The 26386-nt window shown below is 58.4% G+C and overlaps 4 protein-coding genes and 4 non-coding genes across 8 annotated transcripts; 6 read left to right on the forward strand and 2 right to left on the reverse strand.

Moving 5' to 3' along the window:
• Positions 1-2384: 2384 nt before the first annotated feature.
• Positions 2385-3509, forward strand: LOC133218823 (cathelicidin-2-like). The gene is made up of 4 exons (XM_061365631.1): positions 2385-2581; positions 2663-2770; positions 2873-2956; positions 3363-3509. The coding sequence occupies exons 1-4, from the start codon at positions 2408-2410 to the stop codon at positions 3471-3473; spliced, it is 477 nt and encodes a 158-aa protein (XP_061221615.1). The 5' UTR covers positions 2385-2407; the 3' UTR covers positions 3474-3509.
• Positions 3510-4431: 922 nt separating this feature from the next.
• LOC133218836 (cathelicidin-3-like) lies at positions 4432-5480 on the reverse strand. Its single transcript, XM_061365635.1, has 4 exons — positions 5184-5480; positions 4868-4975; positions 4681-4761; positions 4432-4595 (listed from the first exon to the last, which is right to left on the reverse strand). The coding sequence occupies exons 1-4, from the start codon at positions 5355-5357 to the stop codon at positions 4503-4505; spliced, it is 456 nt and encodes a 151-aa protein (XP_061221619.1). The 5' UTR covers positions 5358-5480; the 3' UTR covers positions 4432-4502.
• A 219-nt stretch (positions 5481-5699) lies between these two features.
• On the reverse strand, positions 5700-6849 carry LOC133218845 (cathelicidin-B1-like). Its single transcript, XM_061365649.1, has 4 exons — positions 6539-6849; positions 6210-6314; positions 6018-6101; positions 5700-5884 (listed from the first exon to the last, which is right to left on the reverse strand). The coding sequence occupies exons 1-4, from the start codon at positions 6764-6766 to the stop codon at positions 5756-5758; spliced, it is 546 nt and encodes a 181-aa protein (XP_061221633.1). The 5' UTR covers positions 6767-6849; the 3' UTR covers positions 5700-5755.
• A 3917-nt stretch (positions 6850-10766) lies between these two features.
• On the forward strand, positions 10767-25145 carry TBRG4 (transforming growth factor beta regulator 4). Its single transcript, XM_061365923.1, has 11 exons — positions 10767-10862; positions 11592-12072; positions 15402-15719; positions 17001-17172; positions 18740-18897; positions 19429-19539; positions 20588-20732; positions 21595-21837; positions 22541-22652; positions 23345-23459; positions 24965-25145. The coding sequence occupies exons 2-11, from the start codon at positions 11647-11649 to the stop codon at positions 25064-25066; spliced, it is 1902 nt and encodes a 633-aa protein (XP_061221907.1). The 5' UTR covers positions 10767-10862; positions 11592-11646; the 3' UTR covers positions 25067-25145.
• Positions 12506-12630, forward strand: LOC133219185 (small nucleolar RNA SNORA5). Its single transcript, XR_009727375.1, has one exon. It is a non-coding gene; the product is annotated as a small nucleolar RNA SNORA5 (small nucleolar RNA).
• On the forward strand, positions 15923-16060 carry LOC133219175 (small nucleolar RNA SNORA5). Its single transcript, XR_009727368.1, has one exon. It is a non-coding gene; the product is annotated as a small nucleolar RNA SNORA5 (small nucleolar RNA).
• Positions 21237-21375, forward strand: LOC133219182 (small nucleolar RNA SNORA5). Its single transcript, XR_009727370.1, has one exon. It is a non-coding gene; the product is annotated as a small nucleolar RNA SNORA5 (small nucleolar RNA).
• Positions 22188-22326, forward strand: LOC133219179 (small nucleolar RNA SNORA5). Its single transcript, XR_009727369.1, has one exon. It is a non-coding gene; the product is annotated as a small nucleolar RNA SNORA5 (small nucleolar RNA).
• Positions 25146-26386: the final 1241 nt, after the last annotated feature.

A 26386-nucleotide genomic window follows, 5' to 3' on the forward strand; every position in this document is an offset into this window, starting at 1 on the left:
GAGTGCCATGCCATCACCTGAAGCTGTGACGGGGTCTCTGCAGATGAGGCACCCCCATCCTCTTGTGGGGAAGGACCACACTGTTTTCTGTCTCTGCTGGCGATCCCTGAGCTTGAGAGCTGCTGGGGGAAGCCATGGGGATTGCCTCTTCCTTCCAACCCCATAGCATCTTCTTCAGGACGTGTCCTGATGGTCAACTTGTGCAGAGGAGGCTTTGAAGCACGTGCATCAACTCTCCCAGTAGGCCACTGTCCCACCTTCCATCCCTTCTTCCTCCCAGCATCTCCCAGAGGGGCTTCCTGTCCATAAAGACATGAATACTGGATCAGACACACTTGCAGGAGCAGCATCATTGAAGACCTGCTGAAGCCGGGGCTGTTGGAGACCCACGGGCTCCCAAGCTGGTCCTCAAAGCACAGTGGTCCCAGGGGACTCAGCTGTCCCCCAGCCAGGCTTCCGGGTTTCCTTCCCAGGCATTGCTTTGCTTTCCATTTGTGGATGAACCAAAGGCAAAGGGGAGCTCCTGGCCCTTCAGCCAAGTGTCCATGAGGGCACAGAAAGGTACTGAATTCTGGAGGAACGAGCCCCAGGCTTTTTCTGTGCTGCTTCCCCCTCTGTGTCCATACCCCAGGAGGGCACTTCTGTCACTTAACCGTTTTTATATTAAACCCAGGAGAAATTCATCCCCTGGCCAGCTGCTGTGGCTGTGGCGTTTCCAAGTGGGGTGGGAAGGGTGATGGCGTGATCTCCATCTGAGGCCGGGCTGTTTAGACAAGTCTGAGCTCTGAGCACAGTGAGAGGGGTTTAAAAACATCCCCGTAACTGTACAGAAACAGGGAGAGGAGAGGCAGTTCCTGGGTTTTCTTTCCATAGGAGCCTGGAGGATGCCCTCACACCCGGCTCGGGAGGAGCGGAGCGGGCGCTGGATGCATCCGGGGTCACGGCTTGTGCTGTCACGCTGTGAAATGGGGACTGCACGGAGGGAAGGGGCCGCGCTGGGGGGGATCAGCCCCGCATCTCCGCCAGGTCCGGGCAGGCACCCACCACGGCACCCGGCCAAGGAAAACACCGGCAACCCGATCCCTTCCCCACGGCAGCGGGGCCCAGTGTTTATCCTGGAGGCGAAGCCGGAGGAGCTGGGGCCCCGCGCGGAGCCGACAGCCCATTCCCCATTCCCGATCCCGATCCCGATCCCGAGCTGCCGGCCGCATGGCGCTGGTGCTGGGAGCCGTGCTGCTGGCCGCGGGTGCCGCCGTGCCCCCGGCGCTGCCGACTCCCCGTGACCTGGCACGCTCCGTGCTGGAGACCCACGGGCAGGAGCTGCGGCTGCTGAAGATGCTGGGAGTCGCCAGGACGGTAGGAGCGGGGTGGGCAATGGGGGGGTGCAGCTCCGTCACCCATCCCGCTGGGCCCCGTTTCCCCATCGGCACTGGGAAGCCACCAAGGTCCTTGTTCTCCCTGCAGACGTTCGACTGGGGTACCCATTTCAGCATTAACTTCACCGCCCGGCACCCCGCCTGCCCCAAAAACCTCCCCGACCGCCGTGGGGCCGGCTGCCAAGCCCGGCCGGGCAGGGTAAGAGTGGGACAGGGTCCCCCGATACACGGAGGGGACAGAAAGGTGTCCCCAAGGTGCTCAGGGTCTGTGTCCCCAGGTGCAGCGGTGCACGGCCCAGGTCTCTGTCTTTGCCTTCCTGCCCGACGTGCCTCTGTCAATGGTGGAGTGCGGCAAGGAGCCGGTGAGGGCTCCGTGTCCCCAATCCTTTGGTGGGCGCAGTGGTGGGGATGTGTCCCCCCCACTCTGGGGACAGGTTTTGGCTGCAGACTGAAGCTCACCCTTATTTCTCCCACAACAGCCCAGCAGCAGCACCCAGCCCCGCTCCCCTGGTACCCCACGAGCCATTGGCACCAACCCAGGTCACCCATCATCATCATCATCATCCTCACAGCCACCACAGCGTCCCGGGCCCCGCGCTGGCACATCCCTCCTGGGGACACCCCGCCGCCCCCCATCCCCAGTGCAGCTGGAATAAAGATGTTTTGGGGTCATATGTGTGCGTGTGTGGGGCTGACACAGGTTGGGGGGCAGCAGAACACGCCACAGAGTTGGGCAACAGAGATGGGGCAACCCCTGGGGTTTGGTGTTGCTGCCCCAACACCAGCAATGGGGTCCCACAACTCCGCCCAAGGGGCTCCCTGGGGGGAGCAGGGCCATGTCCCCGGTAGGGACCAGATGTGACAACACCAGCACTTGGGACACGCTCAGGACCCCCCCGTGCCGTGTCCCCCCCCCAGTAACTGCCGCTCTGTGGGCTGGGGCCAGGCGTTTCCGGAGGGGGGATGTTCCCCAGCCTCCCGGAGCAGGGCATGGATAAAAGGGGGATGCAGGGGGTGGATGTGCGAGAAGGATGCCGAGCTCTTGGGCACTGGTGCTGGTGGTGCTGGGGGGGGCCTGCGCCCTCCCTGCCCCGGCCCCCCTGGCCTACACCCAGGCACTGGCTCAGGCCGTCGAATCCTACAACCAGCGCCCCGAGGTGCAGAACTCCTTCAGGCTGCTCAGCGCCGACCCCGAGCCCGCCCCGGTGAGTGCCACCACCCCACAGGGACCCCCCTACCATGATCCCCACACTTAGTGACCCACACACATGCTTGTGTCCCCACAGGGCCTCGAGCTGACCACGCTGCGGATGCTCAACTTCAGCATGATGGAGACGGAGTGCAGCCCCAGCTCCCGCATGAACCCCGAAGACTGTGACTTCAAGGAGAATGGGGTGAGGATGGGGATGGGGATGGGGGGAGGACACCCACAGTGGTCCTGGGTATCCCCAGCGGGGGCCCTGGGGTGACCCCGGGTGTCATGTCTTACCCCCCAGGTCATCAGGGAGTGCTCAGGGCCGGTGCAGTTCTTCCAGAGCTCGCCTGAGATCGACCTGAGCTGCAATGATGCCTCCTCCAATGTGAGTTTTGGTGGGCAGCACCCACTGACAGTGGGGGGGGGCACCCATGGGTGTCAGGGTCCTTCCTCCCTCCTTCCCTCCCCACATCTTGGGGTCTGCCATCCCCAGAAGGGACAACCCGATGTCTCCATCCCACCAGGATAACTCCAGCCCACAGTGGAGGGTGGGATGGGGGGGGCTTGGGGCACCCATGGGCTGATGGGTGCAGGGTGCTGGGTGCGTGGTCCTGTAGGGGTGGTGGAAGCAGGGACCGGGTGTGGGGAACCGGGTACAGGGATCCTGGGTGCGGTCTCTGGGCTGTGTGGTCCTTGCATGTGGGTTCCTGGGTGCAGTGTCCAAGGTGCGGGATCACTGGGTGGGATGCAGGGTCTGGAGCATCCCGATGACCCCGTTATCCCTCCGGCAGCCGGTGCTGGTCCAGCGTGGCCGGTTCGGGCGCTTCCTGGGCAAGATCCGGCGCTTTAGGCCCAAGATCAGGATCAGCGGCAGAGCCGATCTGACCATCCGCGTGGGCTGAACCAATAAAGGGGCTGTGCATGGCCCGTGTGTGTGAGCCGGCTCCTGGCTGCCTCATGGGGTGCAGGGGGGGGAACTGAGGCACATGGGAAGAGGGCTCCAGTGCCCACATCATCCCTATGGGTGGCCCTATACTTCCCAATGTCCTCACCTTGGGGATCAAGAGCTTGGACCTGAAGGGACATGGGGTTGACAATGGGGACAGGGCTCAGCTTTGCTCCAGGGAGCCCCCAGGGCACCTGCCTCCCAAAAAAGGCACCATTCCCATCCTGCCCCACATCACCCCCATGGTATCATTGTCCTCACAGCGGTTTGTAACCCCAAAACGATGGTGATGGCGGTGGGGGAGGCACCAGGGCCATGGGCTACCCATGGAGATACAAGAGGGCTCACATCGTCCCTATGGGGGGGTGATGGAGAACAACAGAAGGGCCATGGGGAATTCAGCTCCCAGGGGTCCCCGGTGACTGACCCCTGCCCTGTGGGGGCACACGGACTGGCCTCAGCTGTGCCACCAGTGCCGTCACAGGTGGTTTGGCATGGGGACACTGGGGCATGGAGACCCCTGCACCCCACAAGTGGCCAGACCACAGTCATGGCTGCAGCCCTTCCTCCGGTGGCCACTGGGGATGTAATCCCTTGTTCCCCCACACCCCACATGATCCAACAGTCCCTTGGGTTTGTGCCCCACACGCACCCCATGGGGACCCCATGGCTGGCACAAGCTCCAGGGGGACCCTTTGCTCTTGGGGTGCTGCCTCAGTCCCAAGGAGGCAAGACCCCCCCATAAGGCCACTGCCAGTGCCGTGGGGCTCGGATGATGCCAGGCCCATGTGGGGGAGCTGACTCAGCTCCCCACCCCAGAACCTTCCTCCATCAACATCACCCCCCATCCTGTCCCCATGTACCCAGTCCCCAGTGGGGTGATAGCGGCAGGAAAAGGCACAGTGGGGCTGGGAAGCAGCTTTATTTGGGGAAAGGGGGACACCAAAGCGGAATGGGAGGAGATGGCAGCCCCTCGAGGGGGGGCTCATCCCTTGGAGGACTTGAACATGCCAACACCAGCGGCCACCGTCCTGATGGCTGTTACCAGCAGCGGCCAGAAGCGCTTGACCCGGATGGGCTGTGGGGAGAGGAGGAGTCACAGGGTGAGGGGACCCCCACGTCCCCCTCCAGGCCCTGCAGCATCCTGGGATCCCCCAACTCACGTCTGTGCTGGAGTCTACGCAGGTGACACCGAGCACGGAGCCGCCAGGCTGGGGCACGGGTGCGGAGCAGTCCTTGATGAGCTGCGGAGAGCAGGGGCTGAGCGCAGGGATGTGCAGGGGGCAATGGCCCCAGGTTGGGGACCCCATAGGAGGTGACATCCCCCCAAGAACTCCCCTTGTCCCTCACCCCGTCCTCCTTGAACTCGCAGGCATCGGGGCGGATTCTGGAGCGCGCTGGGCACTGCGTCTCCATGATGGTGAAGTTGAGGCGCTGCAGGGAGCTGAGCTGGATGCTCTGGGATGGGGACAGGGTGACCAGGGAGAAACAACACCCATCCTCAGGCACCTAGAGCCGGTCCAGTGAGGATCATCCCCTGCAACCTCTAAACCCCTTCCCATGCATAGATCCTGGTGTCCCCCTGATGTCCCCAGGGGATGGGGTCAGCACTGGGCAGCCTGAGTCGGGGACCACAGTGGGGGGGTCCCTGTGGGGTGGCACTCACCGGGGCGGGCTCGGGGTCGGCGCTGAGCAGCCTGAAGGAGTTCTGCACCTCGGGGCGCTGGTTGTAGGAGTCAACAGCCTGAGCCAGTGCCTGGGTGTAGGCCAGGGGGGCCGGGGCAGGGAGGGCGCAGGCCCCCCCCAGCACCACCAGCACCAGTGCCCAAGAGCTCGGCATCCTTCTCGCACATCCACCCCCTGCATCCCCTTTTATCCATGCCCTGCTCCGGGAGGCTGGGGAACATCCCCCCTCCGGAAACGCCTGGCCCCAGCCCACAGAGCGGCAGTTACTGGGGGGGGGACACGGCATGGGGGGGTCCTGAGCGTGTTGGCAGTCCCCACTGGGGACACAGCCCCACTGCAGGGGGTGACCCCAGCCATTGGAGCCCTTTGTCTGGGCATTGGGGAGGTTGTGGGACCAGGGATCATTTCCACTCCCTGTTGGGGCATAGCAAGGGACGGTGCATTGCAGGGACCCACAGGACTGGAACGACACTGGGATCATTGCAGGGATGTTTATTGGAATCGGAGCACCCGGGTGGGATCACGGGGCAGGGGGAATGCGGCATCACCCGCTCAGGATCTGGGCTTTTTCAGGTTGAGTTTGTCGTGGATCCAGACCTGGCTGCACTGGAAGAAGCCCTTGAATCGCTCCTGGATCCTGCCGAGAAAGTTCTTGACGCCGGATTTCCGGATCAGGCCGAGCTGGGGGGAGAAGCAGTGGTGTCAAACCCCAGGGGGATGGCGAGGGGGTCTGGGTGACCCCCGTGGGGACGTGTCCCACAGCAGCCGGGGAGAGAAGCAAAGCCAAGGGGGGGCAGTGGGGACATCTCCCTACCGTGATGGGCATCTTCTCGCAGGACAGCTGCACCATGGGCTGCTGCTGCTCCAGGAAGGCGTAGCCATGGCACCAGCTTACTGCCTGTGGGGAAGCACAGTGGGACATGGAGGAGATGAGGCTGAGAGGAGCCTGAACCCCGCTCCCCGTGCCTCGGGTTCCCTGTTGGGGACCCACAGGACGCAGCCTCACCCCAAACCAGCGGCTCTTGCAGGTGGCAGCGGCCATCCCCGGTGCCCGGCACGAGGTCTCCTCCACGCTGAAGCTCAGCTCCTGCGGGCGCTGCAGGTCCCCAGGCTGGGAGAGGGGACAGGACCCATCAGGGACCCACTTGGTTCATGGATCCAGCCCCAGGAGGAGCCACATCCAGGCTGGAGATGGGCCAGGTCCATCCTCAGCTTGGGTGGGCAGCATCCCCATAGTGGGTCAGACCCAGCCCCAAAACGGGACGATACAGCCCTGAAAAGGGATGGATCCTGCACCACCGGGGTGCAGTGGGGATGGAGGAGCTCAGCACTCACCCAGCCGGGCTGGGGCTGCGCCTCCCGGAGCCGCAGGACATAGGGAGTGATGACCCTTGTGTTGAGCAGCTCCACGGCTGCCGAGACGGCGTCCTCATAGCTCACGGTCCAGAGCGCTGGCAGGGACACTGGGATGGATCCAGCCGATCCCAGTGTGGATCCATCTGGCTCCGGTGTGGTGGCTCTGGCCAGCCCCAGCAGCAGCAGCAGTACTTGGCACGGCCTCATCCTGCCTCCTGCCTAACCCGGTGCCGAGAGTCCTTTTATGGGATCTGCCCTGGATGTGCTGGCACGGCCACCACGGGCGTTCCCATGGGTGACACTTCCCCCTGTGACACTGGGGAATTCCCAGGGGACAAATCCAGCCAGGAGCCGAGTCTGTCCCCCTCTGACCCCCACGCCACCACAGCAGCTGGCCCAGCACTGCTCAGCAGAAGAGAGGCCACAGGGTTGAGGTCCCCCCGCAAGGGGGGTCCCCCATGGAAGGCCACTGCATACCCAGGGATGGTGAAATGAGGACAGGGGTGATGCTGAACCACAGCGTCCCCATGGAGGGTGCTGGTCCTGGGTACCACCATGCCAAGGTGACCACCAAGGAGCTGAGCCAGGTCTGATGGGGACACAGGGTGACACCAGGTTGGGTTTCTCAGCCCTGTTCTCCTATAGGGCCAAATGAAGCCTTTGACACTGTTTTCCACTGTATTATACTGGAGAAACTGGCTGCTCACAGCTTGGATGGCTAAAGAACTGGTGGATGGCTGGGCTTAAAGAGAGCTAAACCCAGTTGGTGGTCAGTCACAAGTGGTGTTCCCCAGGGCTCAGTGTTGGGTTTAGTGACTTTATCAGTGACCTGGATGAGGGGATCAGGTGCACCCTCAGATGATAGCAAGTTGGCAGGGAGTGTTGATCTGCTGGAGGGTAGGAAGCACCTGGACAGGCCAGATCAGTGGGCTGGGGACACTGGTGTGAGATTCAACAAGGCAAAGTGCCAGGTCCTGTACTTGGTCCCAACAACCCCATGCAATGCTCCAGGCTTGGGGAAGAGTGGCTGGAAAGCTGCTCCATGGAAATGGACCTGGGGTGTTGGTCGACAGTTGAATATGAGCAGCTTGTGCCCAGGCAGCCAAGAAGGCCAATGGCATCCTGGCCCCTATCAGCAGTAGCGTAGCCAGCAGGGCCAGGGCAATGATCATCCCTGTGCTGGGCACTGGTGACACCGTGCTCAAATCCTGTGGTCAGTTCTGGGCCCCTCACTACAGGAGAGACACTGAGGTGCTGGCGTGGGTCCAGAGAAGGGCAACAAAGCTGGTGAAGGGTCTGGAGCATAAGTGTGATGGGGAATGGCTGTGGGAGCTGGGGGGATTTAGTCTGGAGAGAAAGGAGGCTCAGGGGGGACCTTATTGCCCTCTACAATACTACCACTGCCAGAAGGGAGGCTGTAGTCAGGTTAAGTCCATCCTTCAACCAGTCTCTTTCAAGACTGACACGGCCTCAAGTTGCACCAGGGGAGGGACAGAGTGGGTATTACAAGAAATGCCTTCCCCAGAGTGCTGTCAAGCACTGGCACAGGCTGCCCAGGGAGTGGTGGAGGCACCGTCCCTCAAGGCATTTCAAAGGCATGTAGATGTGGCACTAATGGACATGACTTAGTGGTGGCCTTTGCAGTGCCAGGTTAACAGTTGGAATCGATGTTCTTACAGGTGACCACCACAGAGCTGACCCGGGTTTGGTGGGGACGCAGGGTGCCACCACGGTGGGTTCTCAACCCCATTCTCCCATGGGGCTGGATGAAGAATCCACCCTGCCCCACAGCCGGGGCTTTCCGGCCCCCCAGTGATGTTTTATGGCTGGGCGGGTGAAGCATTTGCCAATGCAGACACCCGTAGCTCTCAGCAAACACGGTGGGTTTGACCAAACACCAGCCTTGGGAGCGGCCGCCCTCTCCGAAGCCAAGCAGGAACCTCCAGGAGCACCTTAAGGGACCCTGTCCCGCAGATGACCCTCTGTTCAACCACCTGCACTGCCATGCACAGCCAGTGGAAGCCCAAAGCCACCCGACAGGCTCAGAGCTGCGGGGCTGGTGAAGCCATAGAGCAGCTTGTAGATCAAGCGGGGACAAGCGCACCCAGGTCACAGGTAGTGGGAAGTCCCCAGGGATGGACACTTGATCGCAGATCTATGGGACAGCCCAGCTTGGCCCTGGAAAGATCCAGGTGCAACCAGGTCCAAACTCCCATGGAGAAGGGACCCTCTATAGAATTGTCCTGCACCCCATGTTCATCTTGAGAACCTCCCCCCCACACCCCTGGGGAGGTTCTTCTAGGGAGATGACTCCAGTATAACCTAAGTTGAGATGAAACCTCTCACTGTACCCACTGTCCCTTGTCTTCTTCTCATGGCTCCTTGAAAGCCTCTACCACTGGGATGAGGTACCCAGAGGCCTTCTCCAGGGAGAAGAGACTCACCTCCCTCCATCTTCCCCTGTAGAGCAGGTTCTCCAGCCCTATGACCATCATGCTGGCTCTCTTCCCACTCTGTCTGTGCCCTTCTTGACTTGTGGGTCCAGCACTGGATGCACCACTCCATGGAGGGCCTGGAAGATGGCTCCAGAACTAGGCAACTGAGGAGCCATAAGTGCTCCACTGGACCTCCCACTTACAAACCAGGATGGAGCTGGTGGACATGAGAAGGTCAGGGCAGCATTGGCTGTGGTGACCATGGGATGGTGAAGCTCAAGATCCCGAGGGGGGAAGCTGGTCAGGAAGCAGGATCACTGCCCTGGACACCTGTAGAGAGCAGAAACTGGGACAATGCCCAACACAAGAGACTGGGTCGCACAGGAGGGTGCACCAGGTTAAACTTAGGATTAAGCAGCAACCAAAAACCAGTGTAAAGACCTCTAAGTACTGGTTTCAAGTGCCCTGTGTAAACCCCGAGCAGGCTCCATTCTTTCCTGACAGACATAAAATCCAGTGAGGCCATTTTGGGAACAAGAAAGGGAAAAGCTTGGAGAGTTTTAGTTGGGGAAATCACATCCCACACAGCTACAGCTGTGCTTCTCAGGCCAACTCCTCACCCTGTGCTGGAAGCAGGGGTAACACCCCCAAAAGCAAACATGAAGGCCCCGAGCTGCGGAAAATACCCTGCTCATAAATCAGTCCCCACTTTATTTGACCCCCTCAAGACTGAGCTGCCCCTCCTCATTCCTGGCAACCCTCAAATTTATTTGCCTTTTATTAGTTCTCACAGCCAGGCCCTGATCTGTTTGGACACAGACAGAGCAGGAAAGAAAACACAGGGGGCGGGTGAGGCAGAACATGGGTAACTTCTGCTGGTGACAACCTCAACAGCAAAAGGGAGGACGTGGCTGCTCCGTCAGCCCTGCAGCCTGGGGAGGGCTGTGGGGAAACCCACCCCACAAGAAGCCCTCTAGCCAAAGGGGCTGCACGTGATAGGGCTTTAAGGGGTCTGAGGAAGGAGGAGGGCGATGGAGGAATCAGCGTGGGGGCTCAGCCCCACTGGAGCTTGTAGAGAGGCAACCCTAAGAACACCTCATGCTCACAGCAGCCTGAGCGCACCCACCCTATCCCCATGTTTTGCTCTCTTGAGACCCTGCTGCAGCCCTGTATCCAGCTTTGGGGCCGCAACGTAAGAAGGATGTGCAGCTGCAGGAGCAAGTCCAGAGAAGGCCACAAAGATGTCCCAAGGGCTGGAGCACCTCTGCTGTGGAGACAGGCGGAGAGAGCTGGGCTTGTTCAGCCTGGAGAAGAGAAAGGTCCAGGGACACCTTAGAGCAGCTTCCAGGGCCTAAAGGGGCCAACAAGAAAGCTGGAGAGGGGCTTTTGACAAGGGCAGGTGGGGACAGGACGAGGGGGAATGGCTTTAAACTGACAGAGGGGAGACTGAGATGGGATCTGAGGCAGAAGTTCTTCCCTGTGAGGGTGGTGAGGCCCTGACACAGGTTGCCCAGAGAAGCTGTGGCTGCCCCATCCATGGCAGGGTTCAAGGCCAGGTTGGACGGGGCTTGGAGCAACCTGGTCTGGTGGAAGGTGCCCCTGCCCGTAGCAGGGGGTTGGAACTGGATGGGCTTTAAGGTCCCTTCCAACCCAAACCATTCCCACAACACGACAAAGCCAAACCCACCCCCACCCGCGCCGCCTCATGGCGACCACAGCACCTTCACCACCCACTACCGCCGCGCACCGGAAGTGCCTCCTCCTAAACCAATGGGCGCTCGCTGCTGTGTATGACGCAATCAGGCTGCGCCGGCGTACATGCGTGCGGTGCCTCCGTGCCGGCCCGCCGAGCGGCTGGGGCGGGCGAGGTCAGGCGCGGCGGCGGCGGGAGGGGCAGACCGGGCCGGGGAGAGCCGGGCTCGGGGCCCTGAGGGGAAGAGCCCGGGGCGGAGGGCTGGGCTCGGGGTCTGGGGCCTCTAAGGTGAATCGACCGGCGGCGGGGCTAGGCCCCGGGCCTGTGAGGGGCGCGGGCAGAGCAGGGGAAGGTGGGAACCCAGCAGGTGGTGTGGGGAAACCGGGAGTTGCGGGGAGGGGAATCATGAAATCCCAGACCCATTTGGGTTGGAAGGGACCTTAAATCTCATCCAGTTAAAACCCCCTGCCGTGGGCAGGGACACTTCCCACTAAACCAGCTTGCTCCAAGCCCTGTCCAGCCTGGCCTTGAACACCGCCAGGGACAGGTGAGGCCCAGTCAGGGCTGGTGCAGAGCTGGGTGTGCACCAGACCCGCTGCGAGCCACCTTGGGAAGCCACACGAGTACAGCAGCCCCTAAGGGGATCTGACAGGAGTTTAGCCCCAGCAGGGAAGTGCCTCTGCCACAGCGGTGTTTTGTCAGCTGATCATCAGAAACCTTTTATTGCTCCCTCGCATCCAGTATTGCTAGTCATAGAATCATAGAGTACTTTGGGTTGGAAGGAGCCTTGAAGATGTCCAGTTCCAATGCCTGCCACAGGCAGGAACACAACCCTTACCAGAATTTGGCCACCATGTGTTTATTAACTTTTCCTGTACCTAAACTGTTTCTCTTTCATTCACAGCTTTCCTGACATGTGGCGCTGACCCCCAGCCGGTTACCAGCCCCGGCCTTCCACCATGGCAGCCCGCTTGGTGCAGCGCTGCTGCTGGCGGCACTTCGGTGCCTTCATTTCTCCTGCCTCGGCAGTCCCGGCGTCCCTGCTGGTGCCGGCTGGGAAGATGGGGGTGACAAAAGCTCTGCCTCCAGCACCTCTCGCTTCATTTCGTACTTCAAGCCCTTCCAGCTGGGCAGATGGATTCTCAGTGAAAGAACTGGCCGAGGACAGCAGAAGTCAAGAGTACAAATTGATCGGGAATCTGGTTGAAACAGCCACAAGTCCTCAGGAGCTCCTGCAGCTGGCTGAACTCCATCCCCTTACTAGCAACCAGGCCTCCCTAATAATTACTCAACTTTCCCGGCTCGCAACAGAACAGAAGCTGGAAACAGAGAGTATTGTGCTAGATAAGCGATTCCAGCAGCTTGTCAGCATCATGGATTCCCAGGTGAGTTCCCTCCTTGTGGCAGAAACCAGTCTGGGGAAGGAATACAAGGTAGAAATAAGACAGCGCTCCTGGAATTTAAACAGTGCAGCCAGCTGCGACCAGCAGCTTATTAGGGGGTTGTGGCTTCCCTTTCCAAGCCAAAGTTTCTGGGATCAGGAGGGAAAATAACCAGCTCTAGGCAGGATACCTCATTCTTGCTATCTAAAACCACCACTTTTTGTACCAGAGGCAAAATGCAGCAAGAGAACATCCTCAATAAACTCTGCCTTGCTCCTCCTCCCATGAATTTTCTGTTTTCCCAGTAAGATAAAGCTGCATCTTGGCCAAGGCACAGCAGAGCTGCACAGCCAGACAGCAGAGAAGCCACTGGGTAAGATGAAGCATCTGAAGGGAACCAGTGCACTGTGCTCTGCACTTCGTTCTGTCAAAACTCAGCAGCGCTGTCAAATTCAGTGTCATCTGCTGTGGTTTCTGCTGGCCCTGCCAGCTGCTGCAGAAATAACTGCAGCTCATGGGCCTCAGAGTGTGGGATCACAGGATGTTTTGGACTAGAATGGACTTTAAACCCCCCATCCCAGGTGTCCCAGGCAGGGACACCTTCTACTAGACCACGTTGCTCCAAGCCCCATCCAACCTGGCCTTGAACACTGCCAGGGATGGGGCAGCCACAGCTTCTCTGGGCAACCTGTGCCAGGGCCTCACCACCCTCACAGGGAAGAACTTCTCCCTCACATCTCATCTCAATCTCCCCTCTGTCAGTTTAAAGCCATTCCCCCTTGTCCTGTCACTACATGTCCTTATAAAAAGTTCCTCTCAGGGCCCCAGAGTCAGATGCAGGACTGCAGGTGGCGCCTCACCAGAACAGTGGTGAGATTGTCCTCCCTCCACCTGCTGGTCATCGTGCTGGTGATGCAGCCCAGACATGGTTGGTTTCTGGGTTGCAAGCGCACACTGCCAGCTTGTGTCCCATTCTTCACCCACCAGTACCCCGAAGTCCTCCTCAGGGTTGCTCTCAGTCTGTCCGTCCCTCCATCTGTCCGTGCTGGTACAGGGGGTTGCTCTGACTTGTGAACTTGCATTGTGAACTTGATGAGGTTCCTGGTAGGGCCCTGAGTGTACAAATGGTTTGTAGACACCTTGTATTCATCTTTATCCATAATTTCTACTTCCTAAACATCATCTAAGGGTAGCAGAGAGGTGGGATTTATCCGAAGGCTGCCCATTTAGCTTCGTAATGGGCTGCAACGGTTCAGTGTCGTTGTGTTTGGATCGAAAGTTTTGCTCCTTCTGATTTACATGGTCCTGTGTCATTGTCACCCCAGTTGATCAAAGGGGCTCGCAAGGGGTCCTTAAGACCCCTTGGTGGAGAAGGGATGCCCCAGCGCTGGCAAAGCCAAGCTATCACACTGCACGAGTGATACAACAAGCGAGGCAGTGTTGGAAACTGCCAAGGGGGTCGTAGCTAGGAACTTTGAGATGTGAAGCAAGCAAACTTACTGCAGACATGCTTGTTCTTCTCCAGTGAGCCGTTACTGCAGCCACAGATGTATTTAAGTGAACATAAGTTGAACAAAGTGTAGATGCAAAAGCATTCTGGTGCAGAGAAACTGAAATTAGTCAGCTTGCAATGTCCTTATGTCCACAAGCCAGAGGTTTTGAACAGTAGCTGAGGCATGGGGCAGGACAGCGTTGAGGAGGAAGGCTCGCAGTAAGGTGAGTTTTATACACGTGAATGGGGAAAAAAGGTGAGGGATCAGCTGGAGGAGCAGTCTGGTTCTTCTTGTGACCTGAGTGCACTGGGCCACATCATGAGCTCTGCTCCTTTCCCAGCTGCATCCTGATGTGGTTTTGTTCCGCATTTTAGCAGAGCTCTGGGGCAGGGCTCAGGTCATTTTTGTGCCCTAGGTGCTGAACTTCAGCAATTTGCCATACTGGTGGAAGTGATGGAGTTTGGACAGGCCAGAGAGTTAAAGCCTTTGCCCAAACCCTCGTGGTCCCTCCTGCCTGAAATTCAGTGTCTCACAGCACTCCCTCCCTTCCTTCCTGCACAGCCACACTGGGAATCAACTCCTCATTCCTGCCATCATGTTGAAACATTGGGATGTTATGTCAAGCACAGGCACAGTGCTCTGTACCAGGGTAGCTGGTGCAGTGATGCTTTCTGAAGGGCCCATAAGAAACGATGCTGTGCTAAGGATCAGGTTTGGTTCTATACTAATCAGGAGAGCTTTCAGACTGGAATTGCCTTTTAATGCTGCCTAGCAGCATTAGAGCACAGCTGGGGAAGCTGAGGCTGGAAACAGCATTCACTGATGAATGCTGAAGGAGGTGAAAGCTGGAAGACCAATGGCTGGTGGAAAATTGTGAGCTTTGCCTCATGCTGGGGCTGCTGGTGGGAAGGAGCCAGTGGTGAGCAGGCAGAGTTCAGTGGGCAGAGTGTGGACTGGGCAGGTCCTGGTGCTCCAAACAGCTGGTAGGATTCATGCCCAGCCTCCTTTCATAGAATCCTGTCATAGAATCCTAGAATGGTTTGGGTTAGAGGGGACCTTAAAGCTCATCCGGTTCCAACCCCCTGCCACAGGCAGGGACACCTTCCACCAGACCAGGTTGCTCCAAGCCCCATCCAACCTGGCCTTGAACACTGCCAGGGATGGGGCAGCCGCAGCTTCTCAGGTCAGCCTGTGCCAGGGCCTCATGCCAGGGCCTTACAGGGAAGATGCTTTGGGGGACACTGGAGAGAAATCAGAGCTTTCAGGATAAGTTTCATCCGACGTGAGGGGTGGAGGTGAGTTGGAGTCCCATGGCGTTTCCTCCCCGAGGCCCTCAAGTTTCTGCTCCGGAGTTATAACTCTTTCCCACTGCTCTTCATTTCACCAGCCACACCACAAGGAAGCGCAAGTGCTTTGAGAGAAGGGTGAAGTCTGAGTAAGTATTTGACCCAGCTGGTAGCAAGTCTGTGTAGCTTCTTTTCTGAGGCAGAGAGAGCTCTGTAAGTAACATGTGCTTACTCCTCAGCTCATCCATGCTGCTGGGACCCTTGTGTGGCTTCAGCTTCTGGTACAGGCATTGAGATTCCTCTTCCTCATCAGGTCCTGGGTCGCTTTGGTTTGATTCTGAGCATGCAGGCTATACCTATGAGAGGGAGCAGGGGACTCCTGTCATGGTGGGGGACAGCTTAGATGTCCTCAGCCTAAGGAGGTCTGTCTTGCCTCCCCCGCATTGCTTCTTCCTATGGAGAGACCGTTGCCTGGTGTTTGGCATGACTGGCAACTCAATACTCTAGTGCTGTCTCTGATCGACACCTTTCCTTTACTTCTTTTTGCTGGCAGATTGCTCAGGTGTGGAATAACACCTTGGTGAGCCTTCTGAAGAGCCTCTACTCCCTGAGGATGGACAGAAACAGTAGGGAGGTGCAGTCAGTGGAGCAGGAGGTGCTGTGGCGGCTGCGGCGCTTCACCTTCAAGCATCTTGCCTCCCTGGCAGAGTTCTTGGTGGTCAGGCAAGGGAAGGACAGCCAGCTGCTGAATGAGATCATCAAGAAGCTGGAGCTGCGTTGGACTGAGCTTGAGGGCACCCGAACTGTGGTGGTGCTGATGAGCAGGGTCGGGCACATCTCCCCGGCTCTGATGGACCGGCTGGAGGACAAGGTATGGGCTTGGGCTCTCACTTTCATCTCCATTCCCTTCAGACAGATGACCTCCCTGCAGGTGACAACAGCAGCAAAGTCCCGTCACCTTCAACCCATTCCGTGTGGGAACACTGATTCCACACAGGCTCAGTGCATTTCTGTTCCTCACTGGAGTAAGGGAAATGTCCTTTCTTGGGTGAGAACCACTGCAGGAGGCCTCAATGCAGCTGCGTCAAATTCAGTCCTCGTCCAGCCCGTGCTGGGGACTGGCCAAACAGCTGCCACAGCAACATCTGTAGCTCCTGAGCCCCACCGTCCCTCTGCCTGGACCCTGGGGATAAATAAATGCTGCAGACACCAGCATGTGGCAGGGCAGAGTGCTGTAGCTGGGTCTTATGGGGTTGTTGGCTTACGCAGAACCCGAATTAGTGATGTTGGGTTTGTGTCCTGCAAATGACATGGAAATGACAGTGGAAAGTGATTGCTGATTGGCCAGCGGGTGCCTTTGCCCTGTCAGTCTTTGCCTGACAGCATGTTATGGATGGAGTAGATGCTGTGGTCCCACCTGCCGCAGGAGGCAGAGCTGGCAGCAGGGAGATTCTGAATGAGCTCTGCTGAGAGGAAAAGGGTCTGCTTCCCCTTACTCTCCCTCCCAGCTGCTTAGCCTCACTATGTGCTAAATACTCGCTGCTGGTTGCAGTCCCCATCACCCACGGAGGGGCTCAGCTGGTAGCAATGGTGCATCCCACTCTGTGTGAAGGCTGGATCTGCACCTTGCTTCCTAGAATCATATAATTGTTTGGGTCAGAAGGGATCTTAAAACTCGCCCAGTTCCAACCCCCTGCCACAGGCAGGGACACCTTCCACCAGACCAGGTTGCTCCAAGCCCCTTCCAACCTGGCCTTGAACACTGCCAGGGATGGGGCAGCCACAGCTTCTCTGGGCAACCTGTGCCAGGGCCTCACCACCCTCACAGGGAAGAACTTCTTCCTCACATCTCATCTCAATCTCCCCTCTGTCAGTTTAAAGCCATTCCCCCTTGTCCTGTCCATACCTGCCCTTGTCAAAAGACCCTCTCCAGCTTTCTTGTGGGCCCCTTTAGGCACTGCTCTAAGGTCTCCCTGGAGCCTTCTGTTCTCCAGGCTGAACAAGCCTCTCTCAGCCTGTCTCCACTGCAGAAGTGCTGCAGGCCTCATAGCATCTTTGTGGCCTCTGGATTTGCTTGAGCTGGATGCAGGACTCGAGGTACTCGAGCTTTGTGGTTTCCCTTTACATGGCTGTTCCAAACATTTCTTGGCAGGCTCTGGAGCTTGCTGAACAGTTCAACCCCGATGACATCCGGAAAATAACGTTGGCTCTAGCCTACCAGAACCGGCGCTGCGTGCCTCTGCTCCGAGCCATGTCCTACCACCTGATTCAGAAACACTCTGATCTCAGCCTCAATGTCCTGATGGACCTAATTTTTGCCTATGGTAAGGAGCATGGTTGTGTTGGGACATGCTGGATGTTACATGCAGTAGAGTCCAGTTGATTTTGGGCACTTGATATTGCTACCACAGTCAGATAAAGGCTTATGGGCATGCATTAGGCTGGACCTAACATACCATCCAGCACAGTAAGGTACTTTCCAGCTGGAAGCACAGGTAGAGTGAACCCAAATATGCCACTTTCCATCCAGCATGTTGAAAGGAGGGGATATGTGACGAGAGTGCACTTTGGAAGGGTGGTCCTTGTGTCAGGGAGCCCCTCTGCCCTGCAGTGTACAAGCACTGGCAAGATACAGGGGTGGTTACAGCCATCATGGTGATGTTCCTGGCCCCAGGCTAGACCAGAGCCACCAGATACATGATGGTCACAGACCCGACACACAAGAGGTCTATAAACAGCAGAGTAGCACTGGTTGATAATTCAGCTTAAGATCCTTAGTTCTCTGGCTCCTCTTTCCGTGCAGTGTTATGTGGTCCTATTCTCTTACTGTTGGTAGCCAGTGGAAAACACAAGGAGAGAGAAAGGAAGCCAGGAGAGCCAAGGAGGAGCCCTCCTTCAGTTGATTGCCTAGCTTCTGGTGGTGGGAACAGCAATTCTGATAGCCACTATGGCCTGGACAGCCTTCATAAGTTAGCTATACCCTTAAAATGAATAAACCCAGTAGACCTGGCTTTGGAAGGAGCTTGTGCTTCTCTCGTTGATGTTACCAGCTTTGGTAAGTTGGTTAATCTGGAACAAGTTTCAAGGAGAGTGGTGGATGCTCCATGTGTCACATGTCCAAAATCCATGCTGGGTGCCTTTCTCAGAGGCAGGGCTATAGGTTCTTCAGCTAAGGAAGGGCAGCTGGACAGTGTATATGAGTCTGGGTCATACACAGAGCTAATCCAGCAGTTCCCCAGCCTTAAAATGTACAAAGTGGGCAACTGCGATGGCTGGACATGGTTTGGACAGGCTCTGGCAGTGCTATAGCCACTGCAGGGGAGATGCTCTTGGCCAGGACCCTGTGCTGACCTTTCTCTTCAATGCTTGTAGCTGCCACACTGTTGTGTCAGGATGGTTTGTACCTGTCATTGCTGCTGCAGCCGCTCTCAGACCCTGCCTGTGCCCTTCTTGTGAGGACTGTGCCCTCCTGGCTGGTCCACACTGACCCAGGCCCCTCCAGGTCTTGGTGCTGCTGGTTGCTGATCATTGCTGGGTGGAACTTCGTGAGGTTTCTGACAGCCTTAGGGAGTTCAGGGCCCTTCCGGCCAGGCCAGGATCTGTAGATGGAGACATTGGAGCCAGACTCTGCTACCAGCACTAGGTGGAGGCTGGAGCCATGAGTTGGCACCAGGACTGGGAGGTGATGAGTGCAGCAGGATGTGGTAGAGACTTGATCTGACCAGAAAGGATAGGGCCAAGGCAACTGCTGGGGGGGGGGGGGGGGGGGCAGTACCACTGTGCTCCAAATGAACAGCTTCCTGCTTTTCCTTGTGCTGCCACCTCCCATCCAGGCACAGCTCCCATACCAGCTCCTTGTAAGCGGCTGCCCTTTCTCTTTGCTCCTTTAAGGAAAACTGAATTTCCACCAGCCCCAGGTCTTCCAGAAGATAGCAACCGACCTGCAGCCCCACATCCCCACCATGACGCCTGTCGAGGTGACGCGCTGCATCCGATCCTTCGCTCTCCTCAAGTGGCTCAGCCTGCCACTGTTTGAGGCCATTGCACAGGTGAGGAGGAGGAGGTTTGAGGGGGACTGCGGAGCTCCCACTGGCACCAGGGCAACCATGACCCACCCCCGTTCCTGGAGGTGGGAGCAGTTTTCCACCACCTTTCCCAAGGTGCTCTCTGGGATGTCGTCACTCTTTTCCCTACCCAGCCAGTGGCTGTAATTGAGTCTGACAGGACTTGATTATCATATTCTGCTAAAGTCAGCACTGGGGATCCATCCGTGTGGAGCTGGGCTGGTCTCAGCTCTGTCTGAGCCTCCAGCCCCGAGTGCCAGTGCTGCTCCTCTCCCCCAGCTCTGCCCCAGTTTATGTGCCTGCATTTTGCATGTATTCTGGGATATTCCAGAGCTCTGCTTCCACTCACAGCTTTCCCTTGTGCCAGAATAAAATCCCAGGGAAGCCCTAAAACATCTTTTGCTCTCATTTTCCCATCTTGCCACAGGGCTATGTGCATCGTTGGCTGACAATTTCAGTGCTTCCCTGATTTTAGATTGATATAGGACAGACCTAAACCTTTGCTTTTGCCCCTAGTACGCCCTGGACAACACCAAGCAGCTGTCAGTCACCCATCTGTGCAGTATCATCCTGTCTTTTGCTCGCCTGAACTTCCAGCCCAGTGGAAGTGAGGATTTCTTCAACATGGTAAGCTCCTTCCTCCTTTCCTCCTCTTCATCAGCTCTGTTAGTGGGGGGGCTGCAGATCTCCTTCTAGCACATCCCTGTGTGAAAATGGCTGTTGGGTGGCTTGATGCAGCTGTAAATGGTGTGAGGAATGGGAAAAGGGAGCCCAGAGCTCCGGCTAGGCTGAAAAACCTTCACTGTGCTCCCCTGGCTATGTGTGAGCAACAGCTGAACCAGTCAGTCCATGGCTGGCCCTGCAGGGCTGCTTTTCTGCCAGACACCAGCAGCATGGGGATGTTCACATGCAGGACTGCAGGTGGGGTCTCACCAGGGTGGAGCAGAGGGGGAGAATCCCCTCCCTCGACCTGCTGCTGGTCACGCTACAGGTGATACAGCCCAGGATATCAGATATGGGTGTCCCTAATTGGCAGAGCCCTATGTGCCACCACAGAGCAGCCCATCCCTTGTGGCCAGACCAGCCTGGATAGCAGGTCTCCCTGGGACAGTGAGAAGGACAAGGTAGGGAAGTAGCATCCAGGGCTCCCCCTGTCAGCATTAATCATGGTTCTGTGAAGGGGGGTTTTGTAGCAAGTGCAAAACTACTTATTTTTGAGACACTGTAGAAAAGGAAGAGCCCCAGGAGGGTGCAGAGCTCCAGGCTGTTGCTATGATTCCTGGGCAGACACCATGACACCCCCCATACAGCCTCAGACCCTTCCAGCTCTGTTGTAGCTGCGGATCCTGATGAGGTTGTCGCCTCCAGTCCTCCTTTTCCTGAACACTGCCTTGTGGCAGGGCTGGCTGCAGTGGTGCGTTACCCTGCAGTCATGCAGCATCCCGGGCCTGCAAACCACAGCTTGTGAGCTGCAGGGACACGTTGGAGTGGTCTTAATATCTTCCCCTCTGCAGATAACCCAGGGAAGAAGTACTGCTGTAGAGGAGATGGTGCACATCAGTTGCACCATAAGGCCTCAGGGATCTGTCAAGCTGCCAGACCTGTGTGTTGTCCACAAGACCGAGGTGTGAGCAGCACTGTGCTGAGCTGAGCTGTTTGGTTTCCCTCCCTGCAGGTCCATGAGGCGCTCCAGGGCCAGCTGCACAGCCTGGAGCCTCACCTGCTGACAGATCTGGTGTGGTCGCTCTGCGTGCTACAGCAGGCCAAGGCTCCCTACCTGCAGGAAGTGCTGGCACCTGACTTCCACGCTCAGATCCGAGGTGAGGTGGGCATCTCTGACAGTGGGACAGGGCCCAGGAACCTCAGACCTGGGACAAGAAGGGGGGGTGCTGAGCCTGGTCCATCTAAATTTAGGTTAACGGCTTGTTAACAAGGCCAGGTTGGATGGGGCTTGGAGCACCCTGGTCTAGTGGAAGATGTCCCTGCCTGTGGAAGGGGGGTTGGAACTGGATGAGCTTTAAGGTCCCTTCCAACCCAAGTGATTCTATAATTCTATGAACCATGAGGAAATAGATCTCATTAGGGGTGGCTGTAACACATCCCCCACAGCTCCATGCGGGGTTACCCAGGCATGGAGAGTGCAGGGCAGCAGCACCAGGAGAGTTGAGCTAATGAGAGCCGTGGCCTCCAGCAGCCCCCCTGGGCTGTGGGTTTGTGCCTGTGTGTGATGGGGGAGGAGGAGAACAAGACAATGATAGCCAAGGGGATCCTCTCGAGACTGGAGGGCTTTTTATTGCCTCACCAAATGGTGACCTCTGGGAAGGTGCAGCCCTGTCAAATTCGATCCCTGCCTCTTCCGTGGTGGGGACCGGCCAGCCGGCTGCCACAGCAACTTCTGTGGTCTGTGAGCCTCATGTTCCCTTCCCATGGGACACTGGGAACAGAATCACACCACAGACACTGGGCTCCGTGGGGCTGTCCCTGCCAAACAAGGGATTTCTGGCTTTGCCATCTTCCTGCGAGCCCCCCCAGCATTTGGCCATTGGTGGACTGTATCTCTATGCCAGTAGGCAGGGAACCATCATGGGGGGATTGGAACCAGGAATCGCAGTCACGCAGGCCACCAGATGAAGAGCCAGGGCTTTGGGCTGTGTCTGAGCTCTGCTTCTCTCCTCCCACCAGGTGATCAGTCCCTCAAGGCCCAGAACTTACAGCTGAAGCTCATTCACATCAATGCTGCTGCCAAGCTGGAAAGCCCTGACTACCGAGGGCCATTCCTGCCGCCGGAGATGCTGAGCGTGGCAGGGCCAGCAGGGGAGAAGGTGACCCTGCTGCAGAGCAGCCTGCGGGAGGCCTTGGTGGGGGTGCTGGGGAGCCAGGACAACGGGCGCTTTGATGCACGCACCATCTACGGCTGGCAGATCGGTGAGTGCCTCTTGTGCCCCCTCTACAGGCAGCAGCGGGACTCCAGCAATGGAGGGAGTTGAACTTGAGGGCTCAGATACAGCTACCAGGGTTTAACCCCCGTCATTCTTCAGCCTCCTGCCTCCTCACTGCAGCTGCCCTGCCTTGTTTCATCTGTTCCCCCAAGTCATGGCAAAGCAGAAACCGCAGCCCAGGGCACGGCTGTGGGGAGCAGATGGAGGAGGAATGCCTTCCTCCTGCAGCCAACCAGCATCGAGGCTGGTGAGAGCCTTCTGGCCCTACTCCCCCTTCCTCTGCTTCAGCCCGGGCTCTTGCAGCCCACCCCAGGCTCCCCCAGCTCCCTGCTCTGCTGCAGCCCTGTCAAATTCGATCCATGCCTCCTCCATGGCAGGGATTGGCCAAACGGCTGCCACAGCCACTTCTGTGGTCCGTGAGCCCCACATCCCCTTCCCCTTGGGATGCTGGGCTAAAATCGGGCTACGGACATGTCTTCTGCCTGAGGAGACGCTCGGGAAGCAGACCCCATCCCTGGCTCTGTGTGTGTGTGTGTGCAGAGGTGCTCCACAGCTTCAGCAAGGATGGGTTTTAAGGGAAGGGAGCAGTGTGACCTTGCGTGCTCTGCATCACCAGCCTTGAGAGAGATGGTGTCAACAGCATCCAGGTGGGATTTCAGGAGTCCTTGTGTTCCCTCCTCTCTGTGCAGATGCTGAGATGGTGGTGAACAGCGAAAATAAACCTCTCCCCGTGAAGAACTTTGCTGCTCCCCATCTGCTCTGCCCAGAAGGCACAAACCCGTTGCCATCAGGAGCTAGGAGGTGGGTCTGGGCTCAGCTGTGGCTGCCAGCTGGGCAGGAGCTTGCAGGGGGAAGAGGGAGAAGGAGAGCTCTGCCATTGTGGTGGAAGGGAGCTGCAGGCTTCACGCCTCCCGATCACCACAGCCAGTGATGTGTGCCAAGGATGTGATGCCCAGCTGTGTACCCCCTTGTTTGGGAACAGAAGGGGTGGGCACTGGACAGAAATTCGGGTAAGGCTCTGCCATTCCCCCCCCAGGGTAGCATTTTGGAGCGAGGGGCTCCTCTGGCCAAATAACCTGGTGGCAGCACAGCAAGGGAAGGGGGCTGCATACAGGTTGTGCTGATGGTTTTCCCTCTGAAGAAAGCCTTTGCCAGGTCTGTCTGCTATGGAGCCTGGCTGCCTGCAGGGCCCTGAGATGCCTCCTTCCTGCCTGGAAAAGGCAGCATCACCCCATTCAGTGTGCTGCCAGGCATGGATGGTGGATACATTTCACTTGAGCTGCTGTCCTGGTGCTTCTTGGATAGCTCAGAGGCAGGATAATGGCTCCAGCAGGATAAGTCCGTGTCCCGCTGGCACAGGGCTATCAGCAAAGCTGGAGCAGGCCCTTCTGCCACGGCTGCCTTGGGATCTGGGTGCTGCTGCCAGCTCTGCTTATGGTGCCCATGCCCAGCCTTTCATCTCACAGCCTCCTGCTCCCCTTTGCATCTCCTAGGATTGCCTTCCTCCGGTGGGAGTTCCCCAACTTCAGCAACAGAAGCAAGGACCTGCTGGGCCGCTTCGTCATGGCCCGGCGCCACATCCAGGCGGCCGGCTTCCTCGTGGTGGATGTGAGTAGCCATGGGTAGAGAGGGGTCTCTTGATTCCATGGAGATGGAGGAGCAGACACCTTCATGGAGGGGGGTCTGGCTTCCCTACTCCCATCACCACCTTCCTGGTGGCTCTGGGTCCTGCAGAACCCCAAGCGCTCCCTGGTGCCCACAGCTCCATGCGGATGGCTCGGCAGGTCGCCCTCCTGCCTGCTGTCACTGGGATTAGCCACCGTGATCCCCTCCGGGCCACCTGCCGGGCAGCCTGATGGTGGTGTGGGGGTATTGGTAATGAAGGAGGACAGCAGACAAGGTCTTAGGGTGCTGATCCCCTGCGCTGGAGCCATGGGGTCATGCATTATTTAGCTTTCTGAAGGTAATTATAGCTCTCCTGGCAGGCAGCAAGCACTGCTCTGCTACTGGCTGCTCTGGGGGAGGAGGGAGGGTGGCTCAGTGTGCTGCCAGCGTGGGCAGGGAGCCACCCCTCTGCCCCTTGCCCTGCACTGCCCAAGCTGCGTGGCTCTTTCAAGGCTGGAGGGCCACATGTCGCCCAGAGCATCACTGCGGTCTCCACTGCCTGCCTGCTGCTCTTCCATGTGAGAACCCTGAGCTTCAGCCTTTCCCCAGTGTCCTCCTTCCAGCTCCCTGAGCTCGGTGCCAAACTTTGAGGCTGATGTGAAGTGAGGTTCGAGGTTCACCGCCACTGTTTCTCTCCAGCCTCTTGCATAATCCCCCGCTCTGGCTGGCTGGGAAGGCTCAGGGAGACAGGAGGAGGAGAAGAAGGGAAGTGCTGCTTCCAGCAGCTTCAGCCCTGCTAAATATAGAGGCAGAGGTGGGTGGTGGGATCCCCCCAGACACGGCTGCTCCCTCATACAGGCTGGCAGAGGCACCACTGAGGAACGACGTGCCGGAGCCAGTGTTCTAGTGCAGCTTGAACCATCACCCTTCAGCCAGAGAGCAAGTGCTGGGCACGTGAGCCTCTCCCCCAGCTGCGTGCCCTCCAAATAAACACTTCACCCGCGGCTCACCAGGCTGGGACAGGCACAGGGAGAAGGATAGGATGGGCTGGCAGCAGGGACACGGAGCCCTGCACGTCCTCTGTCCTCATGGAAAACTAAACAGGGTTTGGTGCTCGGGAGGTCCCCAAGCCTCCTGACAGTGAAGGTGCTGCCTCACATCCTCCTCTGCAAGGGGCAGGGTGGTCACTGGGGCCGTCCCAGTGCTTTGTGCCATCCCAGCTGCTCACAGAAGTCCCGTTGTTCAGTGGTGGTCACGCGGGTTAATTTGGGGACAGTCCTGAATTGTCTGTGGTTCGGTCCCCTGGGTGCCAATGCCACTGCCGGACGGGACCATTGGGTGCTCTCACCCATCCACACGGCTGCCTCAAGTTCACTGCCTACCTCTGCTGTGATGGGGACCAGCCTATGGGCTGCCTGTGCCCCTGTCCCAATGGGAGACTCCTCAAGGATGCCGTTGTGCATCTCAGGGCTCTGACACCATCTCCTCTTCGCCCCGTCCTGCTGCAGGTGCCCCACTATGAGTTCCTGGACCTGAAGGCGGAGCGGCAGCGGACAGCCTACCTCAAAGACAAGCTCAACAAGGCCCTGGCCAAGGAGATGGCGAGCTAACCCCCCCAGCACTGCCCCACGGCTCCGGCAGCACCTCTGTGATGGAAACGTGTTTGAATAAACCCACCGCTGTACAGTGCTGCAGGCTGGGCGGGTGGTGGGGGTCAGGGATGGTTGGTGTCTCTGCTTGGCCTCTTCCTGGGGAGGGAGACAGCTCCATGCCAATGCTCAGCACGGTGCTTGTCACACAGCCGTGGCTCAGCGCCCGGAGGAAGCCAGCCTGAGCTGAGATTAGGATTAAGAGCCACCCTGTCTTCTCTTAGTCCCATTTTATTAGCAGGGCTTTGTCCCCAGGAGGCTGTGCAGTGCCAGAGGGGAGGGAGGATGGGCTGGCTCAGGTGCTGTGACACTTCCACCCAGAGCAGTGGGACCCATGGAGCAGGCGTGGGAGAGTGTAACTGGGAAGGGTTAGATCCTGCCCAGACGTGGCCTGGTGCCTCTGTAGCTTCCCCTTCTACCACAACACACACACAGCATCCCACAGAACTTGGGTTAGGGGGACAAGGTGGGCCACAAAAACCACCTGTGCTGTGATGCACTGGGTGCCAGGAGTGGCTTTGGGGCTGGATTAGTGACCATCTGCTCATCCTTGCCACGTCCCTTCCATCCCCTCTGCCTGTGGGGCACAGCCTTGCGTGCCTCTGTCCCCGCTTGCAGCGCTGTGGGCTGCAGCCCTGCTCTGGCTCTGCCTCCCATGGCAGAGGCCGTGGCGGTGCTGGAGCTGCTGAGTCACGGCTCGGGGCTGCTCCTGGCACCGGCGTCACCGGCATCGCTCCATGCCCGGCACCAGGCGGCCCCCCCCTGCCCTGGGGCCGTGCCTCAGTTTCCCCACAGCATCCTGCGGCAGATGCTGCCTCTTCCCAAGGGTCAGTGGGGCCCGGGGGTGGGGGGGGGTCACCTGTCCCACCAGGGCATCGCCATTTATCCATTCTGTCAGGATCTCTTCCCCACCGCTTGCAGAGAGGGGGGGTCCCACCACCACCCCCTGCCGTGTTGCCAGGGAGCCATCCTCATCCTCCTCACCATCACCACGGAGACGAGAGGAGGAGAAGGGCCGTTCCCATGGCGACCGCGCAGGCACCCATCCTACCTCTCCAGCGGTACCCGGGCGCGGGGCGATGCCCTGGGGACACACGCAGGGAGGGGACACCATCCTCCTGCCACCACCAAACGCACGCATCTACTTTGGGGGGGGGTGATGCAAACAATCCCACCCCTAGGGATGCTCATCCCTATATTTTAGGGGAGCAAAATCCATCCTTCACCCCCCTGCTCATCAATCCCACCCCGGGTGGGGAAACTGAGCGTGGGGGGACCCCA

Source organism: Neopsephotus bourkii, unplaced genomic scaffold, assembly GCF_033783945.1.
Source record: "Neopsephotus bourkii isolate Nb327-2 ecotype Australia unplaced genomic scaffold, CSIRO-AGI_Nbou_v1 NB_122, whole genome shotgun sequence".
Classification (NCBI taxonomy): domain Eukaryota; kingdom Metazoa; phylum Chordata; class Aves; order Psittaciformes; family Psittacidae; genus Neopsephotus; species Neopsephotus bourkii.

Coding starts and splice junctions, on each gene's coding strand:
- LOC133218836 (XM_061365635.1), bottom strand. CDS start 5,357: ATGCCGAGCTCTTGGGCACTGGTGCTGGTGGTGCTGGGGGGGGCCTGC. Junction 4,976..5,183: donor CCGACCCCGAGCCCGCCCCG/GTGAGTGCCACC, acceptor TCCCCATCCCAG/AGCATCCAGCTCAGCTCCCT. Junction 4,762..4,867: donor GCGAGTTCAAGGAGGACGGG/GTGAGGGACAAG, acceptor TGCTCTCCGCAG/CTCATCAAGGACTGCTCCGC.
- LOC133218823 (XM_061365631.1), top strand. CDS start 2,408: ATGCCGAGCTCTTGGGCACTGGTGCTGGTGGTGCTGGGGGGGGCCTGC. Junction 2,582..2,662: donor CCGACCCCGAGCCCGCCCCG/GTGAGTGCCACC, acceptor GTGTCCCCACAG/GGCCTCGAGCTGACCACGCT. Junction 2,957..3,362: donor GCAATGATGCCTCCTCCAAT/GTGAGTTTTGGT, acceptor TCCCTCCGGCAG/CCGGTGCTGGTCCAGCGTGG.
- LOC133218845 (XM_061365649.1), bottom strand. CDS start 6,766: ATGAGGCCGTGCCAAGTACTGCTGCTGCTGCTGGGGCTGGCCAGAGCC. Junction 6,102..6,209: donor GCAAGAGCCGCTGGTTTGGG/GTGAGGCTGCGT, acceptor GCTTCCCCACAG/GCAGTAAGCTGGTGCCATGG. Junction 5,885..6,017: donor GCGAGAAGATGCCCATCACG/GTAGGGAGATGT, acceptor TTCTCCCCCCAG/CTCGGCCTGATCCGGAAATC.
- TBRG4 (XM_061365923.1), top strand. CDS start 11,647: ATGGCAGCCCGCTTGGTGCAGCGCTGCTGCTGGCGGCACTTCGGTGCC. Junction 18,898..19,428: donor TGTTTGAGGCCATTGCACAG/GTGAGGAGGAGG, acceptor TTTTGCCCCTAG/TACGCCCTGGACAACACCAA. Junction 19,540..20,587: donor GTGAGGATTTCTTCAACATG/GTAAGCTCCTTC, acceptor CCCTCCCTGCAG/GTCCATGAGGCGCTCCAGGG.